The sequence below is a fragment of the Semicossyphus pulcher genome, unplaced genomic scaffold (genome assembly GCF_022749685.1).
Source record: "Semicossyphus pulcher isolate SPU_LCO1_2020_fin unplaced genomic scaffold, fSemPul1.0.p SCAF_15, whole genome shotgun sequence".
In the NCBI taxonomy this organism is placed as follows: domain Eukaryota; kingdom Metazoa; phylum Chordata; class Actinopteri; order Labriformes; family Labridae; genus Semicossyphus; species Semicossyphus pulcher.
Window position 1 is genome coordinate 9,414,840 of NW_027211659.1, and position 21,510 is coordinate 9,436,349.

The 21,510-nt window shown below is 42.0% G+C and overlaps 2 protein-coding genes across 5 annotated transcripts; one reads left to right on the top strand and one right to left on the bottom strand.

The window, feature by feature from the left end:
• The first annotated feature begins 721 nt into the window (after positions 1-721).
• Positions 722-15,230, top strand: LOC138592647 (amyloid-beta A4 protein). 2 transcript variants are annotated; one of them, XM_069663483.1, is made up of 18 exons: positions 722-923; positions 3,883-4,050; positions 4,166-4,295; positions 4,391-4,503; positions 4,895-5,085; positions 5,171-5,415; positions 5,562-5,729; positions 7,900-8,033; positions 8,146-8,220; positions 8,518-8,676; positions 8,928-9,056; positions 9,211-9,310; positions 10,480-10,547; positions 11,966-12,104; positions 12,474-12,527; positions 12,735-12,826; positions 12,914-13,060; positions 13,145-15,230. In XM_069663483.1, the coding sequence occupies exons 1-18, from the start codon at positions 864-866 to the stop codon at positions 13,244-13,246; spliced, it is 2,274 nt and encodes a 757-aa protein (XP_069519584.1). In that variant the 5' UTR covers positions 722-863; the 3' UTR covers positions 13,247-15,230. The 2 variants fall into 2 exon arrangements, with proteins under 2 accessions (XP_069519584.1, XP_069519585.1); XM_069663484.1 differs by lacking the exon at positions 5,562-5,729.
• Positions 15,097-21,322, bottom strand: gabpa (GA binding protein transcription factor subunit alpha). 3 transcript variants are annotated; one of them, XM_069663486.1, is made up of 10 exons: positions 21,215-21,322; positions 19,059-19,158; positions 18,821-18,965; positions 18,604-18,688; positions 18,253-18,477; positions 17,953-18,147; positions 17,723-17,779; positions 17,348-17,473; positions 16,571-16,763; positions 15,097-16,079 (listed from the first exon to the last, which is right to left on the bottom strand). In XM_069663486.1, the coding sequence occupies exons 2-10, from the start codon at positions 19,133-19,135 to the stop codon at positions 15,857-15,859; spliced, it is 1,326 nt and encodes a 441-aa protein (XP_069519587.1). In that variant the 5' UTR covers positions 19,136-19,158; positions 21,215-21,322; the 3' UTR covers positions 15,097-15,856. The 3 variants fall into 3 exon arrangements, with proteins under 3 accessions (XP_069519587.1, XP_069519588.1, XP_069519589.1); XM_069663487.1 differs by lacking the exon at positions 21,215-21,322 and adding an exon at positions 20,814-20,912; XM_069663488.1 differs by lacking the exon at positions 21,215-21,322 and adding an exon at positions 19,733-20,501.
• Positions 21,323-21,510: the final 188 nt, after the last annotated feature.

The window sequence follows — 21,510 nt, forward strand, 5'->3', positions numbered from 1 at the left end:
GAGCCGCACTTGGAGGAAGAGAAAGTCCAACAGCATATTTGGCATACGTTTCCGGAAAATCGTCATGAAAAATATAGCCTATGGTGACTGTATCCATGGAGAAGTCCGCCCCCCACTGAGGATCATTAGGCAAACTATTAACCATTAAAAATGTAAGACTTACCATAACCCAACATATAATAAGACGTGCTATACTGCTCTGTGTTTCTAAGAAACTAGTTATTTTGTTAAGAAAAGTCCTGCCGTTTTAATTGTTAAGGATTGTTGTTAATTGGCAAATGTTGAGTATAGATTCTGTTATGTTGTTTTTTGTTTTATTTGCCATTATGTTTTTATGTATACCGTTCGGGAGAGTGACTTTCTGTTCTAATAAGACAGTTGTTGATTCCTAAATTTCACTGCCTGAAAAACTGATGTGTTTTACATGCACTAATTAAGCCCAGACAAAAGAAAACCCCTCTGCGAAACGTCGTGCTGGCGTACTATACTAAACATGTACTATACAATTCGCTACAATATACTGTATGTTGTCTTTAAAAAAAGCTATAGGCTATATAAAACAATATAAATCAGTGTAGCGTCACTTCAAACGTTGGTCTAACTTCTTATTACTCTGTGTACACATGGATATTAGGAGAAGAGATATGTGTTCTCCTTACACACACACGCACGCACGCTCCCCCCGCCTGCATCCGATCCTCACCGTCACAGTCGGGAGCTAAACAGGGAGGGATCACCGGGATTGGGATCGGAGCTGTTCAGCCGACGCCGTGTTGTCGACATATTACCAGCTGATTTAACATTGTTCTTCTAACGGGAATAAACGCTAACATAACGGGGTTGGTGGATACCGGGAGGACGGAATGGGGGAGCACACGGCGTTTCTGCTGTTACTGGTGGCGACCTTGACGCTTTCATCCGAGGTGAGTACAGCGGAGAAATCTGTGGGAGAGTGTCGCTGAGCCGTTCCCTGGCTCCGCTTTTCTGCGGGCCTGAAGCTAACGTTACAGCTGCACAAGCGAACCACAGCGCCAACCGCCGTGTCGTAATCGAGTAATGACGTATATAAATAACAGTTAAATATTAAATGTAATTGTCAATACTGCGTGGAACGTTCCACTGCTGACAGAAAGCCTGTGTAACAGTTACAACCTAGCTGCCATCAAAGAAAACATCATTACTGAGCCCTTCTGAGAGCTGCTTTCCGTTTAATTCAGTAAATAAGTTTTCATTGAGCCTTTAAACCTCAATTTCGTTTCAGTCCATCGATTTTCCAGCTCAGTAGTGTACAGAGATTTACTGCGTAGACTTAGCAAACCAAATAATGCCAGCAATGCTACCGAGGCCTACCGTTAGATGTCAGTGATTGACAGCGTAGGCCTGCCATGTTGGACTTGTTTTGGTTTGTCCTGGGGGGGATTTTAACGCAGCTCTTTGTAATTATACGCTATATAATAGGTAGTCGCGTTTTTCTTCTATTGCTAGTAATATAACTAAGCTAAGTACCCTAACTAGTACGGTTTAAAGAGTACTAAGAGCATACGTTAGCTAGCTTTTTCCAGATATATTAGACGGGCTGGCATGGCAACCGCCGTGGGCTAACCTAACATCGTATGCGTGTTCTGACAGTATGTTCCTTTTAAAATATACCAAACAAGCCACCAGACAGAGATGGAAAATGACAACGTGAATACATATGGCCTTTGATACTGACGGAAGTTTTAAGCAATGATAATGTTAAGTGTTATTCGGGGCTGCTTTGTCGTCCTGGCCCTCATAGCCCAGTCCAGCAGCAGTGCAGCTGCAGTGTGTGGATATTGCTGAGGAGAATGGAAAAAGGATGCAGCCTTTTTAGTTTGACACGAGCAAGATGGCGCCTCCTGCTTGCACTGCTGCTGTGCTGATAGCAGGATCAGAGAGAAGCACACAGCTTAGTAGCAGTTGGAAATAGGATGAGCAGGGCCTTAATAGAAATATAAAAAACACGAGGCATAAAGTTGCTTTCTGCTGGATTTAGGGGTACAAGTAACTGAAGAAGAGTGTTTCTACAATCCAGGCTCAATATAATAACACACCGACTGTAGCCTCTCCACCCAACCAAACCCCTGCATACTGCAGTTAAAATGTCTCTACAGAGGATATACGCAGTACACAATATTCAATGTAGCACCAAATAACCTACTCAATAGGTATCAACTTGCTATACCTTTGATTGTTCTACAACAGTATACCTGTGCTATTTGGTTAAGACTACATTCATAAAAAAATGTACCAACTTTAGTGATCCTATTATATTACTATAGTGTAGGGCAGAACTATTGCTATATCTAACAACAGTGCTAAAATATTTAATTGTACTTAAAGATTGCCATTTTTCATTTGGATCATATGTTAAGTCTGGTGAGTTCTGGCGAGTTCTGGCTCTTGGTCTACCTATTTAATAATGTTAAATCCACCCATGTGTTGCAATGTTTTCCATGTGCGTACTGCATGATTTTTTGGCTGCAGGCTGTCATGTTAAAGTGTCACATAGGCCCTGCAGCAGCAGTATCTAGATGTGGTAACTTTTGTGCACCAGCCTTCTGCAAGAGTACCCTGCAGTCACACATGAGTTTGTTGTTTTTTTGTTTTACCTTTTTCTTTGATGCAGGACCAGGTCAGACTGGTTATCTGTCTGTAATCCTAGACTAATGAGCTCAGGAGACAATTACTGGTGGAACTTGGCATGATTTGCCTTGTGACTTAGATGTTTTTAAAAGGAACGTGACTCGAAGGACGTCAGCGATTAGTGATATGTGGGTGTAACAACTGCACATGGACTGATATACTCAGACTTCTTATTGCAATCAAATTAACATTGTGAATAGACATTTGATTCCACAAAGCACACATTTTTTATATTAACACTGCTGTAGCCTATGAAACTTATTGTTGTAGTTGGTATTTTTCTACTTTGCTGCTGTTGTGGTTCAAACAGGATCAGCCAGATGGATGTGCCATATTATGCAAGGCACTCAAGTAAGAAAAAAAAATTACACATCTAAATAAATGATGGATAACATTATGTAATGGGCTGATAAGGTGGAAAGAGAGTATTTTCTGGAAGAAATAACAATGGGCTATCCTGTCCTGACACACAGGAGGCGAATATTATGCACGTTTTAGAAGGCAAACATTGCATCAAGTCAGATTTAGTCATTGGAAGCAGATGGCCCAGTGGGAAGAATACTGTCAGTTTGCAGCTTCAGTTATCTCTGATGTCTTCTAGAGAAATAGATGCCCTGACGGTGAAAATTACGGAGACTTCCACCTATTGTTTTCCAAACACAAAGGAAAGGAAAACAGTAAGTGCAGACAGCTATGTGCTTTTGGACAACAGAGTGCCTAAGCCGGCTCGCTTCCAAAAAAAACATTGTTTGCACCTCATGTTTTGATTGAGGTATTTCTTGTCTTTGCTATAATAGGTCACATTTTCTTCCCCACACTCTCACTGCTTTCCTAATAAAGGAAATGACTAAAACCTTGTAAGCCAGAGTTGCAAAAGGCACATGTTCTGCCCTGTGGCTGTAATGCTTAGTGCTGTGGCTTATGGGCTCAGGGGATGAAACTGAGTATCCTGCCTTGCTAAAGCTAAGACCAGTAATAATTTTGTGTTTTATTTATATAATAACTTAAATGCGCAGTAATATTTCATCAGCCTTTATTCTTATGATTTACTAATCCCAGTACTGTAAAGAGAGCCAGATGTTTGTGCAGCAAGTAGGATAAACTAAGAGGGACTATGCATAAGCTCCATGCATAAACTGCATGTTTATGCTTAAGCTACACCAGTCTGGTGAAATCAGTCTTCATTGTTGTCCTCTCTTTCCATTCTCTGTCCAGGTTCCTGCTGATGACTCTGTGGGTTTGCTGACTGAGCCCCAGGTGGCCATGTTCTGCGGGAAGCTCAACATGCACATCAATGTGCAGAGTGGCAAATGGGAGTCGGACCCCTCTGGAACTAAGAGCTGCATCGGCACCAAGGAGGGCATCCTGCAGTACTGCCAAGAGGTAAACAAACAGAGGGAGACAGCAGTGCAGAGACAGAGAAACAGATAGGGATGAAGAGAGAAAGAGGAAGATAATGAGGTGAGAATGAACGAAAATCTCTCTCCCTTTTCTCCAGGCGTACCCAGAGTTGCAGATCACAAATGTTGTGGAGGCCAATCAGCCCGTCAGCATCCAGAACTGGTGCAAGAAAGGCCGCAAGCAGTGCCACAGTCACACTCACATCGTGGTGCCGTACCGCTGCCTGGGTTAGCACTTTTAACAATACACCTCTATGTTCTGAGCATGTTTGTGTGTAGGGTTGCATGTGAACTACTTATAACAAGCACATTTTTTATTGCAGTCGGGGAGTTTGTGAGTGATGCACTGCTCGTTCCTGATAAATGTAAGTTCCTGCACCAGGAGCGTATGGACCAGTGTGAGAGCCACCTGCACTGGCACACTGTGGCCAAAGAGGTGAGGACAGACAATACAACTATGAACCTTATATTGTGTGTAATGCTCCTTCTATCATAATATCTGCTAGTCCACTTCTCTTTCTACTTTCCTTCTTCTCTCTGTGGTCTTCTTTTGATGCTTAAAATACATTTCATCCTCCATCCACTCTGTTATTGTTCCTTTCTGACTGCTTATTTATGTGATGTCCCCCGTGAAGACAATTGTCTGTAAAGCGTGTTTTTGTCTTTTATAATAATTCTTATCTCCATTCTCCAAGGTTAACCATAATAAATTCTCAAATCTGTATGCGCACATCCTGTGTGGTTTAATTTTGGTTATTTATACATGTTCATTAAAAGCCTCTCAAGCACAGCATGAAAATATGATTCATGTCTGTTATTAAAATTAGTCCTGCGGAGACCGCTCCATGAATCTCCATGACTACGGGATGCTGTTGCCATGTGGCATCGACCGTTTCCGAGGGGTGGAGTTTGTCTGCTGTCCGGCGGAGGCGGAGCGGGAGGTAGAAAGCATTGAGCTCGAAGGGGAGGAGTCGGACGTCTGGTGGGGCGGAGCTGAGACCGAATACTCCGACAACAGGTATCATCACTTGTGTACATTCATCAGCATCCAGTGTGACGGACACATATTTATACATGGACTCAACCAGCTGCTTTCCCTGCAGCATGACGCGCCCTGCGGACACCGAGCCCGCCACAACAGAGGACGATGAAGACGAGGATGAAGAGGCGGACGCTTTCGAAAGGGATGAGAACGGGGATGGTGATGAGGAAGACGAGGATGAGGATGAAGACGACGACGACGATGACGATGTGATCGATGAACGGGATAGCGATGAGCGCAGTGCTAACATCGCAATGACCACGACCACCACCACCACCACTGAGTCCGTTGAGGAAGTCGTTCGAGGTAAGAAATCAAGTAGATGCACCTTTCATTTATTGTTAATATTCATCATGTGATGTTGATTTGTGTTTCTTTTATGTTTTCCATGAAATTCTCACGTTGCCATCATTTTTATTTTGATATTTCATTTGCCTGTGTGTGTGTGTCAGCTGTTTGTTGGGCTCGTGCTGAGTCAGGCCCCTGTCACGCCATGCTGGAGCGTTGGTACTTCATTCCTAAGAAGGGCCGCTGCGCTCCCTTCTTGTTTGGGGGCTGTGGGGGAAACAGGAATAACTTTGATTCGGAGGAGTACTGCATGGCCGTGTGCAGCAGCTCGTGTAAGTCCCGGGACTGGAGCCGAGTAAACCCTGAAGTGCTCACGACACCAGCCTGATTCCTGTCCTCAGGCTGCTGCAGACTCCCTCTCTGTCTCTTTTAGTTCCTCTCTCTGTCTGTCCTGAGTGTCTGCTGGCTCTTTACCACTCCGAGCACTGACAAGTGGATTCGCTTGCTCTACGAGGATCATTTTCTGAGCTTGATAAAATCGAATCATAGGAGAGGGAAAGTAGAGGAAAAAAGGATGAAGGCCTTCAAATCAACCGTCACCCTGAATAAGATAGCCTGCTTTGTGTACCTTTAGCAAGAAAATGTTTTTGTTCTCAGCTAATGAGGCTGAAAAGCTTTTATTTTGGTATTACTCTCAAACAAAACTTAAAACAACAAAGCTTCAGTCCATCAATCAACACTTTCAAACTCTGCTGTCAGTGACTCAGCCACAAGCCAATTCCGCCTTCTTACAGAAGATGTCAATCTTTAAAAGCGGGTCAAAAATATATAGTTTTACTGTCTGAAAAGGCTCATTTCCTCAAATAACTGGCCTTTGTAAATTTTAGCTAACGTTACTTATTTGGGATTGCATAATGCATCAGTGGGGGACTATTTTCAGCCACGGGTTAAAACTACTGCTAGAATTTGCAGCAACAAGTACGATGACTGTAGGATCTACTCTCTAAACAACAGTGAACAGAAGTAACATGTCAGTGGGGCTGTATGGCACAGAGGAGTAAACTACTAAAATATAAAAGGAGCAATCCGCCCCTGGAAAAAGGCACTGTCAGTCAAAGCTGGTGTTCTCTGTAATCGATAGAAGCTATAATATTTGATATCGGCGCCATAGCTGTGGAGAAAGTTGTACAAACAGCTTGTGGTTTCGCCCGTTCTACAGCCCTACAACACCCAGCATGCATTGCGCCCCTCCTTCTGAAAGGAACGGCCCAGCGAGAGACGCTGGAGTGAAATACTACCGTTTCGTTGCAGGCAACGGGTCAGAGCGGCACAGATTCCAAAATAAGACGAGAATATACCGGTGGATTGTCTAAAAAGTCTTCGGATTTGCAGTCTACATTTCAAACCTGACGATTTTGAATGAGACATGACATCGGAGGCAGCGTCCTAGATTGAGGAAGTGTAGTTTAGAGAGCTCCCTGGCCTCCGCCAGATGACACGTTTTACGAAGTCTGGCAGAGGTTTTCCAGGGCCCATTGGAGAAGCGGATAGCGTCCTCAAAAACCATCATTATTCTACCATAATGGCGTTAGCTCCCCATTATAGCATGATAGGACTGAGGTTGAAAATTGGCAAACTAGCCCTTTAAAGCAACAGATCAAATTTTATTGTTGTCTATAACCAAAATGTTGTGGCAAAAACGTAGACACCAAGTGGATCAAGTGAGTGTCCCTGTTGGAAAGCAGCCATGATGCTCTAGTTGTCATTTAATCACTCATTTCATCATTTTCAAACTAGTAACACTAACTGATGCTTCTTTCAGCATGTGGACGAGGCAGTGTAAATATTGACCTTTTGAATGTCAGTGTGTGTTTGCATGCATTTCTACACACACACAAGTAAGTGTCTGCATGCCTTGTAGATGCAAGGTCACGTGTCTGCTCTGTAGTAGTCTGACCTGGCCGATGTGGGTCTCTAACAATGTCATCGACATGTCTTAACCAGTTAAAGTGTGTCGAAAGCCACAGTGTGTATGTGTTTACGTGTAAAGCTGGAGGGTTAACGGGTTGATTTGCAGTTTCCACCCAGTGAAGCACCACATTCCCGGTGGTGCAGCGTCTGCCCTGATCCTGACTCAGCACTTCTCGTCTTATCTCCAGGCACCCACATTAACTAAAGACAGACGCGCAGCACTTGTACTGGGAAACTGCTCATCCTTTGTCCCCAGACAACCCTGTGTGTCTTTGCACCAATATTTGTGTTTGTATTAAAACATTTTCTGTTTGTATCTAACCTCTTGTATGTTCTGAACCCACTTATTTGTCTATATGTCTTGAGCTGAAGCACAAGAATCTGTCGCCGCTATGGAATGCATTGTGTTTCAGACGCTCTAGGATCCCTTTAATGCATCCTCTTAACTTGTATTCTTACCATCCTTCGCCACGCATCAAACTCTCTCCTACCCCGCCTTGTGTTTGATTCCTCTCTCTTGTTCTCCTCCAGTGCCCACTGTGGCCCCCAGTCCTCCTGATGCCGTGGATCGGTACCTCGAAGCTCCCGGGGACGACAACGAACACTCAGACTTCCAGAAGGCCAAAGATAGCCTGGAGGCCAAACACCGGGAAAGGATGTCTCAGGTAAGTTTGTGTGTCAGGGTTTGCATTTGCTCTCTCGAGTTGTCTAAACTGACCCAGTCTGAAGATGTGTGTATATAATAGTTGCTTACTTACTTTTACTGTTTATGTGCAGGTGATGAGGGAGTGGGAGGAGGCTGAGAGACAGGCTAAGAGCCTTCCTCGCGCTGATAAGAAAGCTGTAATTCAGGTAGGACACCCTCGATGACCTCCTTTGTACAATCCTTTGTCAATGTCACAGGTGTTTTTTACAACAGTATTTATCTTGGCTAAAACATGTGGGAGAAGAATATAAAGCCAGTCCTTCAGACTTGATTTGATTCTGTAAAAGTAGCTGTGATTTATTTAATACTGAGAGCTGAGTTAACACTGGTAGGACCATTTTAAAAACAATAACCATACCCTAACTGTTTGTTTTTGTATCAGATATAAAGTACAAATGGTTAATGGTCTAATCTGTGTTATACAAAATGTGCCCCATCTGCAGCACTTCCAGGAAAAGGTGGAGGCTCTGGAGCGGGAGGCGGCCGGAGAGAGGCAGCAGCTGGTTGAGACCCACATGGCCCGGGTCGAGGCTCTGCTCAACAGCCGCCGACGCCTGGCTCTGGAAAACTACTTAACCGCCCTACAAGCCAACCCTCCACGGGTACACACACACACCCACGCACACATACAAGCATGCACACGTCAACACGTACCTGTTCTTTGGAAAATTAGAGCCGTAAATCATGGGTGTGTTCACAGTTCATTTAGGGGGCTGAGTTGAGAGACAAGTAACAAAAGGTTTCTCAGTACATTTCCACCACGTGTTGAATTATTCTGCAAGGAAATATAGAGACATAGCATCATATATTTATTTGTTTATATTTTACCACTATACAATACTTTCACCTCCAGGCTCGTCAGGTGTTGAGTCTCCTGAAGAAGTACGTCCGTGCAGAGCAAAAGGACAGGCAGCACACGCTGAAACACTACGAGCATGTCCGCACCGTCGATCCCAAGAAGGCCGCACAGATCCGACCTCAGGTACTCGACCTCGACCTTAACAACACTTAAGCTGAAACCTTTATCGTGTTAAATGCTTGTATATATGTATGAATCCTTAGTGTGTGGCTTAAAATTAACTTATATTATTATAAGTTGTTTAATTAAAAGACTTGCACTTTCTTCCTTCCTTCAGGTTTTGACTCACCTCCGTGTGATTGATGAGAGGATGAATCAGTCCTTGAGTCTGCTCTACAAAGTACCCAGTGTGGCCAATGAGATCCAAAACCAAGTCTGTAAGTGCCAGCTTCATACTTTGTGCTAACTTTAACATCTGCACAGTTAGTCTTGTGTAAAGACTCTCTATCTTGTATCTACATGCTACTTTTTCCGTTATGTTAGTTCCCCGTAATAACTTTCTAAATATGCTAATTAATTCCCATTAAGACACATATGGAGAACAATGCAACACAAATCAATGACTGTATATAAAGATGGACGATGCGTCTCCATCTGCTCTCACCGCAAAAAATTAAAGCCAAAATACCCCCAGAGGCGGGCGCTACCATCTTGCGATTGTGACGTCATTTGGAGCCAGAGCTGCGCAGTAGAGATTGGCGGGTGGAGCCGCCATAGAAAAACAACCAGCAAAGATCCCGCACATCGGTGTATTTAACAGCAGAACAGCTTCTTGTGTTGGTCTGAGGTTAACGTTCACCGATATAAAAACTTCAATGACTGTAGTGATTGTTTTAGTTACAATTCCTCTTGACGATCCTCCTCTACTCTGCTAATCTGGAACAGATCGGCTGCAGGAGCCGTATTTGTCAACAGAGCTGTCAATCATCCTTTTTGCAGCATCAAATAACTAATTAAAAAACACTTGTTAGAAAAATTAACACTTGGACGTAAATCAGCACGATAATAACTAACTATAATGACAGAAACCATGTTTGAGAAAAATGTATTTGACATGTATTTTGATTTTATAGTTTGTCTCATGTCCCATCTGTTAACATGGAGGAGGCGGGCTTTATGACCTGCAGCCAGTCAGCAGGGGGCGATAGAGATGTTTAGGCTTCACTTTTAGGGAGCTGTCACATCGTCCATCTTTTTATACAGTCTGTGACACAAATAGACATGAATAAATCAATTTATTTTCTAGGGCTGCATAATAAATCGCAATTTCATTGTTATTGCACTATGAGCATTGGCAATAAACATATCTCAAAAGTCTGAATTTATCGCAATGAAAAAGAAAAATGACTTAATGTAAACAGGCTAGGCTTTTCCCACCAAGACAGCTGTTTGGGGATATTTTGGATACAGTTGCACACATAGGTATTGTGAAAAACATGCCTGACAGCAGACAGAGATAATAATCTACACTTAAATATTTGTTTTTACAATCTCTCCCATCTATCGTCACGCTGACTTACGCTCTATTTCTCCCTTTTCTTCTCAGCTGTTATAGTGCAGGGAGTTCAGTCGGAGCTGTCTCAGCAAGTCTCTTCTCTGCAGAGCGATGGGAGGGTGAGTCGAGATGCACCCATTCACTTATGCATGGAGTCTGTCCTGTATAAACTGCACACTCTAACATGTATAAATAGAATCGCCTCTGCTGCACATTGATACAAGACAAAGTCGCTTGAGACATGGCCATGCAGAAAGAGACACAGATGCAACCTTGGTGAATGGTGGATTTAACACTCAAAGAACATAGTAGGTATTTAAAAAAAACGATGCTTTGAGTTTAAAAGGAAAAGGTGATAACTGATGGTTGTGTTGTGTAATCAGCTGATGTGAATAAATAGAACAAAAGACAAACTGAATCATCTGAAATAACATCATCCCTTGATCTGTCAATTAAAAAAGATTCAGACGGTGTGATCATTCTGAAAAGCCCTTTGAGCAGTTATTCCATATCCTCGATATCAAGCATCAGTCTCCTGTACAAGTTTAGTCTTTGACAGCACTAGTTAACTAGTTAAACCCTGAAAACCTTACTAGTTAACTAGTAGGCAGCGAAAACTCTGACACGATAACTAGTAAGGACCGAAATATCCACTAGTTATACTAAAGACAGTAATTCTGACATTACTAGTTAGCTAAGGCTAATATGTTTACTAGTTTACAAGTAATGACCAAAATGGCCACTAGTAACACTAGTTAGGCTCTTTTTGACTTAACTAGTCGAGTAGTGAGGTTGAAAATGTTTCTAAGTTAACAAGAGCCAGAATATAAACTAGTTACACTAGCGACGGCTTTATCCATGCTAGTTAACTACTGAGGCCCAAAATGCTGTTAACTAGTAACAGCCAAAATATCCACTAGTAACACTAGTGATTTTTTTTTAACCTTACTAGTTAACTAGTGAGTTTCAAAAGGAGACATTAGTTAACTAGTAGGGGCAAAATGTTCTAGTAATTCTTGTTGGGGTCTTATTGACTTTACTAGTTAAACTAGTATTAACAACAGTGAAACAAAAGGTATTAAATAGCCTCTGTTAGGACCTAAATGAGTCACTAGTTAACATGTGGCAGTGTTATTTTCCTCAAACCGTCCTTAACTAGTGTTACTAGGATGGTAAACATTTTAAGCCTCACTAGTTAACTACTAAGGTCCAAATGTCTTCCACCAGTATAACTAGTTGAGATTTTGGCCCTTACTAGTTAACATGTCAGAGCTTTTGCTGCCTACTTGTTAACTAGTAAGGCTTTAGAGTGCTCACCTAGTTAACTAGTGCTGTCAAAGACTTAACTAGTATAGGAGACTGAGGCTTGAAATCAAGGATATGGAATAAAGGGCTTTCCATAGATCACAGGAGATGATGTCATTTTAACTTTTTAGCACATAATCAGCAAGTTGAGTTCCTGTGGTTTATGTTTGTGATTGGATTATATTTTATAGAAAGCCTCACTGATTGTCCAGATGTTCCTCTATGTTTGCAGGTGGACGGCAGGGTGAGCTACGGTAACGACGCTCTGATGCCTGATCAGGCCTACAGCTCCGCTCCTATGGATCCGGGCCTGGACGGACTGGGCTTCATCCACCCTGAGAGCTTTAACCAGCCCAACACAGAGAACCACGGTAACATATTTGCCTTGAATGTAAAAAAAAAAAAAGATTCTAATCAATGAAAGTAAAACAAATTGAAACAATTTCTTGGATTTTAAAGTTTGGGTTCAGCCTTCTCTGTCCACACCCACACAGGAAAGACTGAAACCCTAGACTGTGGTAGCAGCTGTCGTGCCCAGTATAAAAAGCGACATGGTGGTCAATCAGACTCCCTCTGAGTCCTGTCACTCTCACTCCCTCAATCCTGTTGTATGTCTTTTAATTTTTTGCTGTAGTTACCCTTAAAGGTGTAAAGATGATCTAAGTTGAAATGTGAAAAAAAAAAATATTTGATTTTGTAATTTGACTTTTTATGTCCTGCTTTGTTTCATTTTTCTGCAGTTGAGCCTGTGGATGCTCGTCCAGCTCCAGATAGAGGACTCCCCACACGACCTGGTGAGTGTGTGTTTGTTTATTCCACTTAAACCGTGAAGAAGTACTTCACACAGGAGTGGGTGATTAATTGTGTCTTGTCTGCATATACAAGTTTTAAAAGAACTAAAAATGCAGCTCTGTTCATGGGGGGAAAAAACGTGTCTTTATACCTGTACAGTATTTGTTTTTATGACATGCTTTGTCTGTGTATCCTGCTTTGGTTTTAAGTCTCAGCCCTGAAGCCAGAGGAGATGCCCGAGGTCCGGATGGAGACTGAAGAGAGGCAGAGCACTGGTTATGAAGTTTACCATCAAAAACTGGTATGAAACACTTCACACGTTCTTTATGCAACATGTTGCAGTGGTCTGTGCTCCGTCCACATACATCGTTTTGTGTTTCAATGGCAGGTGTTTTTCGCTGAGGATGTGGGCTCCAATAAAGGTGCCATTATTGGACTTATGGTTGGAGGAGTTGTCATAGCAACTGTCATCGTCATTACTTTGGTGATGCTGAGGAAGAAACAGTATACTTCTATTCATCACGGTGTTATTGAGGTAAAGAAATCAGTTTCAGTGCGTATCTAATTGTACGTAAATAGCAGCTTTTGTTTAACTAATCCTGTCGCTTTGTGTTTGCAGGTGGATGCAGCGGTGACACCTGAGGAGCGTCATCTGGCCAAGATGCAGCAGAACGGCTACGAGAACCCCACCTACAAATTCTTCGAGCAGATGCAGAACTGAAGACCTGCTCGTCAACATTTTCTTCAGGCGTGTCCCGACCCCGCTCTCACTCGGAGGGTCTGTTCCATTCTGGTCCCTTGTCCTCAGCCCCGACACCTTCAGTTTGTCACCCTGAGTACCGCAGAGAGAGATTGTGATCGAGTTTAAAGGAAGGAAAAGATTTGTAAAACTTTAGCATGTTTAAGTCTCAGTGAGGGGTTTGGGCCAAAGGAAGATGACATGGAACACAGCCTTCTTAATCCCTGATCCCTTGAATGTTCAGAGCATCCCTTTGAGCTTAAATGTACCTGCATTGGTCAGACAAGGGTGCCCTGTCTCACCTGCACATTCAGCCAATCACAGCAAAACATCATAGTGTTTGTACTGAACACCCTGTTTGCGATTTATATGAAGTCACAAGAAACATGTAAACCCGAGCTGTTTAATTCCCGGTCTCTCCCTCATCGCTCCGACTGTTTGTCCCGTTTTCCTCGATCTGCCCCTAACATCCCCGCTGCTCTGCTCCCGATGACAGCTGTGCTGTGTTTGATGACATAACAGCTCTTAGAGCTGGCAGTGGGAGGAGGGGCTCTCAGAGCGCCTCTCCGCACGATTAAAGCCCACGTGTTTCAGGTTTGTTTTTCAAAAAAGAAGGAAAAAATGCAGAAAAATATCCATAATCAAAATATGTAAAAGTTGAAAAATCTTGAATGTTTTGTTGTCTGATTTTTTATGTGTAATATATAAAGACAGAGATTAGCTGTAAGTATATGTAGTGCATGGCAATATTGATGACAGATACAGTATACTGTACGTTGAGGTCCTCAGGAGCGGTCCTCTATTAGATATTTTAGCAGGATTGTACATTTCTAGTGTCTTCTTTGTGATCTTGTGATATGAAGAAGAAAAGAGTATTCAGAATCTGGTCTGCTTTGTTGTCACACAGACTTGCTTTAACTGACTCTCGGCTCGTTACGCTCATCTCCACGCTTCACTGTTGTGTTAGCTGCATGGGCAAAATGCTCTATATGTAATATATGAAGTGTTATAGTATCTGAAAGGAAGACAATTTTGTTACTGTTTGCGTTCTATGCACTCTGTCATTCTTGAAGTCTGATTATTATCACCAAATATTATTGCCGTTAGGTCCCTGACGTCTCACTGTCGCTGAACATTGGGTTTTTATTAGAATGAGAATAGAAGTGAACTATAGAGGAGGTTTTCTGACAGTATCATTCCAGATGAATCATTCCACAGTCTCTGATTGTAAATATTTGGAAGATGGAGACCCGCCTCTCAATGGCCCAGTTTCATAATCAAGCTCCACCTCTCTGTTTTTCTCTTTTGTGTGTGTTCTTCAGTCTAACCTCTGTGTGTATCGTGTATGCGCTCGTTCTGGCTGCGTCAGCAATACTGTACAATGCCGCACACGTCGGGCCAACAGAGATGAGAACAGTTTTGTAGACGGCCACATCTCCATCTCCACTCACATTCCTTCACCAAATCACATTCTATTTTTCTACATCTCCTGTGTATACATGTACAGTGCTTCTGTTTGTCCCGTGGTGGAGCCTTTCTTTGCCTGCATGTTTGTCGTCGAGAATCTCACTAAGAGTTACCATCAAACACTGAGAGGATGACCACAACTCACATCAGCATAGAGACACATTTCCCCCTAATTACTTTAAAGCCACCTCCAGTAAACATGAATGTGACATGCATATTTTTTGCATTTATACCATAGAAATACAACACATATCACCTCTACATTATATCGACACATGTACAGACACTAAGTGAAGCTCTTAATCAGGTGAATGTTTTAAAATTTGTAATGATGCTCAATCTGGGTGTCTTTTGATGCTAGTGTTAAAAAAAAAAAAAGATGCTTTATTTCTTTCATTGATTCAGCGACCTTCCTCCATGTGTAGCTAAATGAACCATTTGCTTAGAGTAAGAAAATGCTTTCTACACCCACTATACCATGAATAAAATTTTGAATGTACCCGTGTTTCTCGTCGTTTGTCACTTTGGATCTCTTGCTGTGATTTATAAGGCACTGCTAAAAACATAAGACTGCATTGCAAATGTTAAGAAAAATTCTTACCACTTTATTCCCCCTAGTGGACAAAAAAGGTCCAACAATTCAGGGAAAAACACTAAATAAAATACAAAACAGGTCCTCTATAAATGGAAAATATGAAAATACACTTGTCCTTGCAGCTATCAAAAACATGTACCGGTATATACAGTGGAAACGATCCCGAACTACAGACAAGGAACAAATTACACAAAGCTGGGTTTTCAGTCAGACATTCAAGCATTCAGTCACATGCACACAACAACAGCCTCTTCAAAAATCACACAGGCATTCATCCTCTTGTCCTGAACGCGCTTCTCTTGGTTAGAGTTAAAGAAAAGCTATAAAAAAAACCTGCCACAGCGTAAGTGGAATCAAACTGTAAAGACAAAAGGTGTTAATCCACACTGATCAGCCTTGCGTTTCTGTGCCGAAAGAACACAGTTTGTCAAAAAAAAAAAGAAGGAAAAGGAAGTTGATTTGATTTCCAATCAGCGGTAAAGAGCAGAGTTAGCCTGTGGCAGCAGGAGGGAGCTGTACAACGGCCTCCTTTAACTGTCTTTGTCTAGCGTCGTGGTGGCCAGGGTCACTGTAGTAATGGGCTGGCCGATGCCGTGTATCTGCATACGAGCCAGCTTCTTTTGTTCACACTCGGTCACCAGGTTGTTGAGCTCAGCTGCGCTGTAGCCAATCAGAGTTCTCAGGTCGCACACAAACTTGTAGACAAAGCGCTTGCCCTGCACCTTGCTGATCATGTCCCCGTCGTAGTAATACCTAAACGACAATATGATGGTTATAATCTTGCTTCACAAAGTCCAAAATGAGTCGTACAATTTAACAGTAAATGTGAAAAAAGGAAAGCATCATGTTCTCAATATCACCAACCAAGCCACCTTGACTCCCACACACAGATTAAAAAGGGACATTTCATCATATTTACACATTAATCTGTTTTCTCATCATGTAAAGTGCAGCCTCAGTCTGTGAAAACAGCTGGAAGAGCTTTGCTATCCTCATTGTCATCAGCTTGCTCAGGCTGCAGAAAGCTTATGTTACAAAATAGAGTTTGAAAGACGTGTTTTCTGAGCAGGAAGGTTGAAAGGAAAGTTCCTACTGAGTTGCATTATGGGAAATGTATGATCCAGTGTTTATTGAGCTTGACACCTCCCAAGGAAATAAAAGTGAGGATATGTTGGCCTTCACTCAACTGATTTCAACCATTTACCCAACTAAATTGAAAGTAAGTTGAAATGGAAGAAGCAAACCTGAGGGCTCTGCTGAGTTTCTCATAGTTCATTGTGGGCTTGTTCTTGCGCTGCCCCCATTTCTGCGCCACGAGCTCCGGCTGGTTAAGTTTGAACTCGCCCTCCTCTCCCACCCAGGAGATGCAGTCTCTTGCGTCCTTGTCTGTCAGAAGCTCCAGAAGGAACTGCCACAACTGGATCTGACCGTTGTTTCCTGTCACCAGAGAAAAGACGGTCTGTGATAAATCCATAAGGGGCAGAGCCTCACACAAGATACACCTGACCCCACGTAGACATATAAACAAAGTGTTCATAATGATGCTTATTTTTTCCAACAGCCCAAAACTACACAAACCTTAGCTGATGATTATCAAATTAGAAATAAAAGAAAAATCCCACAACTTAGATACTTTTGTCATAAAGTGACTTTTAAAATAGAGTAGATAGAATATCTTGACTGTCATTGCACCAGGTGCAACGAAATTGAATGTGCAACTTGCCATCAGTGCAACAATTAAATAGGTAAATAGCAGCAAAAATATTTGCAATTTAAATTCCTGTTGATTCCGCGGCCAATTAATGGATTACTTCTTCAATTTGCACATGTGCCTTTTTTCCCATCTGTACAAACCTGGCAAATCTCCCTGAAAAAAACAAACTGATTTTTGATTTTAAAAAACATATTTGGTGCAAAAACATGAATCATTTTTGTCGCTTTCAGGCTGTTGGAACAGTGCATCCGAAGAAGCGCATGAACTGCTGACATACAAACAACACACTGCGTGTCGTGAGATCTACCTGTGCGGTTGCCAGGTGAGCTTCGCTCCTCTCCTCCTGAAATTCGGGGAGTTCTGGGGCCACGGCTCTGCTTCAATACCTTAATGGCAGTGGGTGTGCTCACTTGAGCCGGGATTATCTGCACAGCTGGAGACGAAAGGTTTTATCAATGATCAGACTGTATCAGCTTTGTCTGAACTCGTTTATTATAATCACATAAAAGGGTTTCACTGTGTCATTTTACCAGGTAATCTGAGCAACTCCTGTCTTGTGAAATCTAGTACACATTTAAGAGGGTCGGTCTAAAACAGCTTATCCTGGTTTCATGCAGTGAAGTGTAAACATTTTCAAAACATTTCATTAATCTTTTTGCTTATTTTTTATTGGAACACTTACGTTGATCAATGGTGACAGTTGCATCCCCTCCAGACTGGTCCTGGCTTGCCAACACATCTAAAAAATAAAATAACGGATGAGGGATAATTCCCATGAGAACTTTTCCAATAACAAACAAGAGGCCTTTGTTTGACCTACACTGACTGTTTAAAACACCCATCAACCATAAACAGTGTGTTCAAACAGGAAACCTTGCCTCCTCAAACCTACAACAACTCTATCTCGCTTACATTTGCGTAGGAGTTCTAGGTGGCTCCAGAGTATCTCTCCATTAGGCACTTTCTGAAGGAACTCTTCCTGGTTGAATGAGCAGAGATCTCGACCTGGGATGTGAATGCTGCCGATTTCCATCTCATCGATGTTAAATTCCTTCATTACCCACACGGCCCAGTGGATCACCTGGTCAGCCGTCCAGAGCACAGGGTCTGAGGAGCGAGAAAGAAACCTTATAAATTAACAGCTATGTTTAATTATCACCACATTTAGAAATATTTTCCCCATCTTGATGTGTTTTAATTAGTGTCCCTCACCGTATGGTATTCCCAGGCGAACCTGCTCTTTGCGGTAGCCTTCAAGTGCTGCAGCCCAGCGTGTAACCTGCTCCGACGTCTCATCTGTCAGGCCAGATCGCTCCACAGCGATGAGCTGACCCTCCTCTACCAGCTGACCCTCCTCTCCCGCAGCATCTGGATCAATCACCACCTCAACTGTTTCTACCGGCTTCACGATTTCCAAAATGTTCAACTTCTCCTCACCTGAACATGGGAGAAAAAAAACCTTAAATGAGTGAGGTTGATGCATATATGTGCAGATTTGAATTCAGTCACTTACAGCAATAAATGGCTGTTTGTTTTCTGATATTTGAAATATTTCATTCGCACCTGGTTTAGTTATAATCTGCAAGCTGAGCTGCACTGTGCCGTCTGTCTTTACTCCCTGATCAAACAGGCTGTGATCTGGATGAAGCTAAAAAGGGATAAAAGATGAAGGGAGAGGGACAACTTAGAAGCCACCATGAAGCTGTTTTCTTTTGTCAGGAAAAGAATCATAAAGTTACACAGAAAACTTGATGTGTTTGCACATTTATGCACATTTTACCTGAATGTCCTGCAAGCAGATCTCATATCCATCCAGTGATATTTGGATACGAGGCTCTAAAAGCTTCTTCAAATTGCCAATGGGCTCGTTGATGTCGATATCTTGTTGGATCAAATCTGATGCAGTGATGGTCTGCTCCTCAACGCTAAAGGTAAAAGAAGAGAGGGAAAAAAATGTCATTGTGAAGTTGCTGCATGTGCAAGAGTGCACAAATCTAAATAAGCATAATTTCCCTTACCCCTCCTCCAGGCAAGCCTGTTTCTCCCGTTCATCGATCTCAATCTCTATCATCTCTTCTGTTTCACTTTTAGACATCCTGTTTTAAGCACAGAGCCAGGCTGTAGGAAGGAAAGAAAAGCATGTATGCATTCTTATTGCTACAGTACTCAAAAACATTATTTTATGGGCAATAATTTTTACAAAGTAAAACAATGCCATGAAAAATCATCGCCATTCACTGGTCAGTATATTAACAAAGGCAATATTAACGGCAGTGGTACTAAAATCATGTCAATCAACTGATCATTCATTTATCTTTTAAATAATCTCCCATTCCAGCCTTCTTCCTTTTTTATAACTGTTTATTACTCAAGTTGAGCACTGAGTAATCTGGGGTTTCAAATAAAAACAACTTTTCCCTTGTGAAAACAAAATTTGGAGACTTTTTTCCTGGGAACTTGTGAAAATTTAATTTCTTTTCAGAAATTTCAACCCAAGCTATCGATCAACAAATACATAAATTGAGGGATCCTAAATTATAATGGTTATTTGGAGCCCTAAAGTGTTAAGCTTGTTTACTGTACTGGTGTTAAGTCCATGTCATTATGTCAACGCTATGGACCCTTTTGGTTGTTTGTCACTAAATTCTATTTGACACACTACATATGTGTAGGCAAAAGTCCTAATATTTACATTACATTTTCGATACCATCGAAGTACCATATATTTTTCAAAGGCCAGATGTGATGTTATTAAATGCTGCAAAGAAAAAAAGTTGGTTATCGGGCATGGGTCATGCATAAAAGTCTTAAAACACCAGTGTTTTCATGATTAGCTATTCAATTAATTAGTTAGTTACTACTGCTCTTACAAGACCATACTAACATGTTGAATTTAACCATATTATTTCATTAAATAGCACAGTAACAGTTGCTTTAGGAAAAAAACACATTAATTAATTATAGTGTAGGACGCAAAGTCTTAATGATTAAGGTCTCAAAAGCAAAAACTATTATGGCCTTAACATATAAATGTGTGCCAGTGGGTTAGGGGGTCTATGGTGTAAATATGAACAAGCAGTTTGGGGGTTTCTGTTATAAAGGCCTTTGAGCCTCGACTCCTCATTGGCCGCCTGGAACAGTTCACTGACTGCTCCAGCTGCTAACGTTAGCCAACTCGAGGGGCGAGGCTTTAGCGTCTAAAGGCCAAATGGTAGGCCAATAGTTACCCAAAGTAGTTATCAAACATAAATACACATCATAAACACATGTTGTAAAAATGCATGAAAGTAAGATTCAAACATCCGGCTACATGTGTCGGCGCACTGAGGCTGGTCAACAGCGAAGCAAGTTAGCTACAATTTTGCACGCGCATGCACTGCGGGGCGAGGCAGCCGTTTACACAACCGTTGGTCCCCGCGTGCTAAACAACGGTTAAAATATCCTACAAACGCACTGCGCATCGTGACTCAAACAAATCGGTGTTAAATCACACTTTTACTCGGCACGTAGAAAACTTTTAAAACGGAAATAGAATAAACGGAAACAAAACAGCATAGGGCAAATGGAAAGGAGCCGGAAATCCTGGCTAAGGTTTACAGCATTGCAAGACTTCCGAGAGCAGCCGTGATAAATACGACACAAGCTTCAGAGGAAAACGGAGCGACTGCGATGTTTCTAATGCATCGAAATAACTCTTGGTTAATCACTAACTGCAACTTAACAAAACAGTATGGACTAAAAGGAAGTTTTATGCTCTAAGGATGTATACGCACTGTGTTTACGGCTGGACGTCGATCTGCTGCAAGCCCCTCCACTCTGCTGCGTCTGCTCAGCTTTACTGTTAGCAACACAGCTAACACTGAATAGATCAAACTTGAGCTTTGCCTTCAACAACTAACGTTATTCCTACCGTTTAGTTACTAGTAAGAACAATAGGCAGCATTTGAAAATGCGGAAGTCAGAAAGGGAAGTTAGCTAATGCTATCTGAGTGTTTTTATGACTTGCTTGAAGGTAGGCGTCTTCTTCCCACTTGGTTAAATAGAAATCGTCAACAGCTAGCTAGCTAGCTACAAAATAGCGGGAAGTCCATGCACGACAAACAGAACCCATACATGTACACAATTTTGTACATTTTCTAAGGAACAAGCACACCTATCTCCGAAATATCCATACCTTTTAAAAAGTAGGCCTTGACAGATGTTGGGATATGTTCGGCAGTGGTAGATAAGCTGCCAAAATTGACACGAACAGTCGACTCGTATCATGCAAGTTTTTGGTGAAGTAGACACACACATTTAGAGGAGGGGCGGAGACTAACTGGCAACACAGTCACCCTAAAACTTTGTATGGAAACTACAAAGATTCATAGATTTCTACTAGACAGTTGTAGCTCCAACTTGATTGACGTTAGTTTACTTTTGGCTCTTGTTCTTTGTATAAATGTATATCCAGCAGATTTATTTTGGTTG

Coding starts and splice junctions, on each gene's coding strand:
- gabpa (XM_069663486.1), bottom strand. CDS start 19,135: ATGTCTAAAAGTGAAACAGAAGAGATGATAGAGATTGAGATCGATGAA. Junction 16,764..17,347: donor CTCACCTGGCAACCGCACAG/GTAGATCTCACG, acceptor CTCTGGTGACAG/GAAACAACGGTCAGATCCAG. Junction 16,080..16,570: donor AAACTCAGCAGAGCCCTCAG/GTTTGCTTCTTC, acceptor ATTGTCGTTTAG/GTATTACTACGACGGGGACA.
- LOC138592647 (XM_069663483.1), top strand. CDS start 864: ATGGGGGAGCACACGGCGTTTCTGCTGTTACTGGTGGCGACCTTGACG. Junction 4,296..4,390: donor GGTGCCGTACCGCTGCCTGG/GTTAGCACTTTT, acceptor TTTTTATTGCAG/TCGGGGAGTTTGTGAGTGAT. Junction 5,086..5,170: donor ACCGAATACTCCGACAACAG/GTATCATCACTT, acceptor CTTTCCCTGCAG/CATGACGCGCCCTGCGGACA.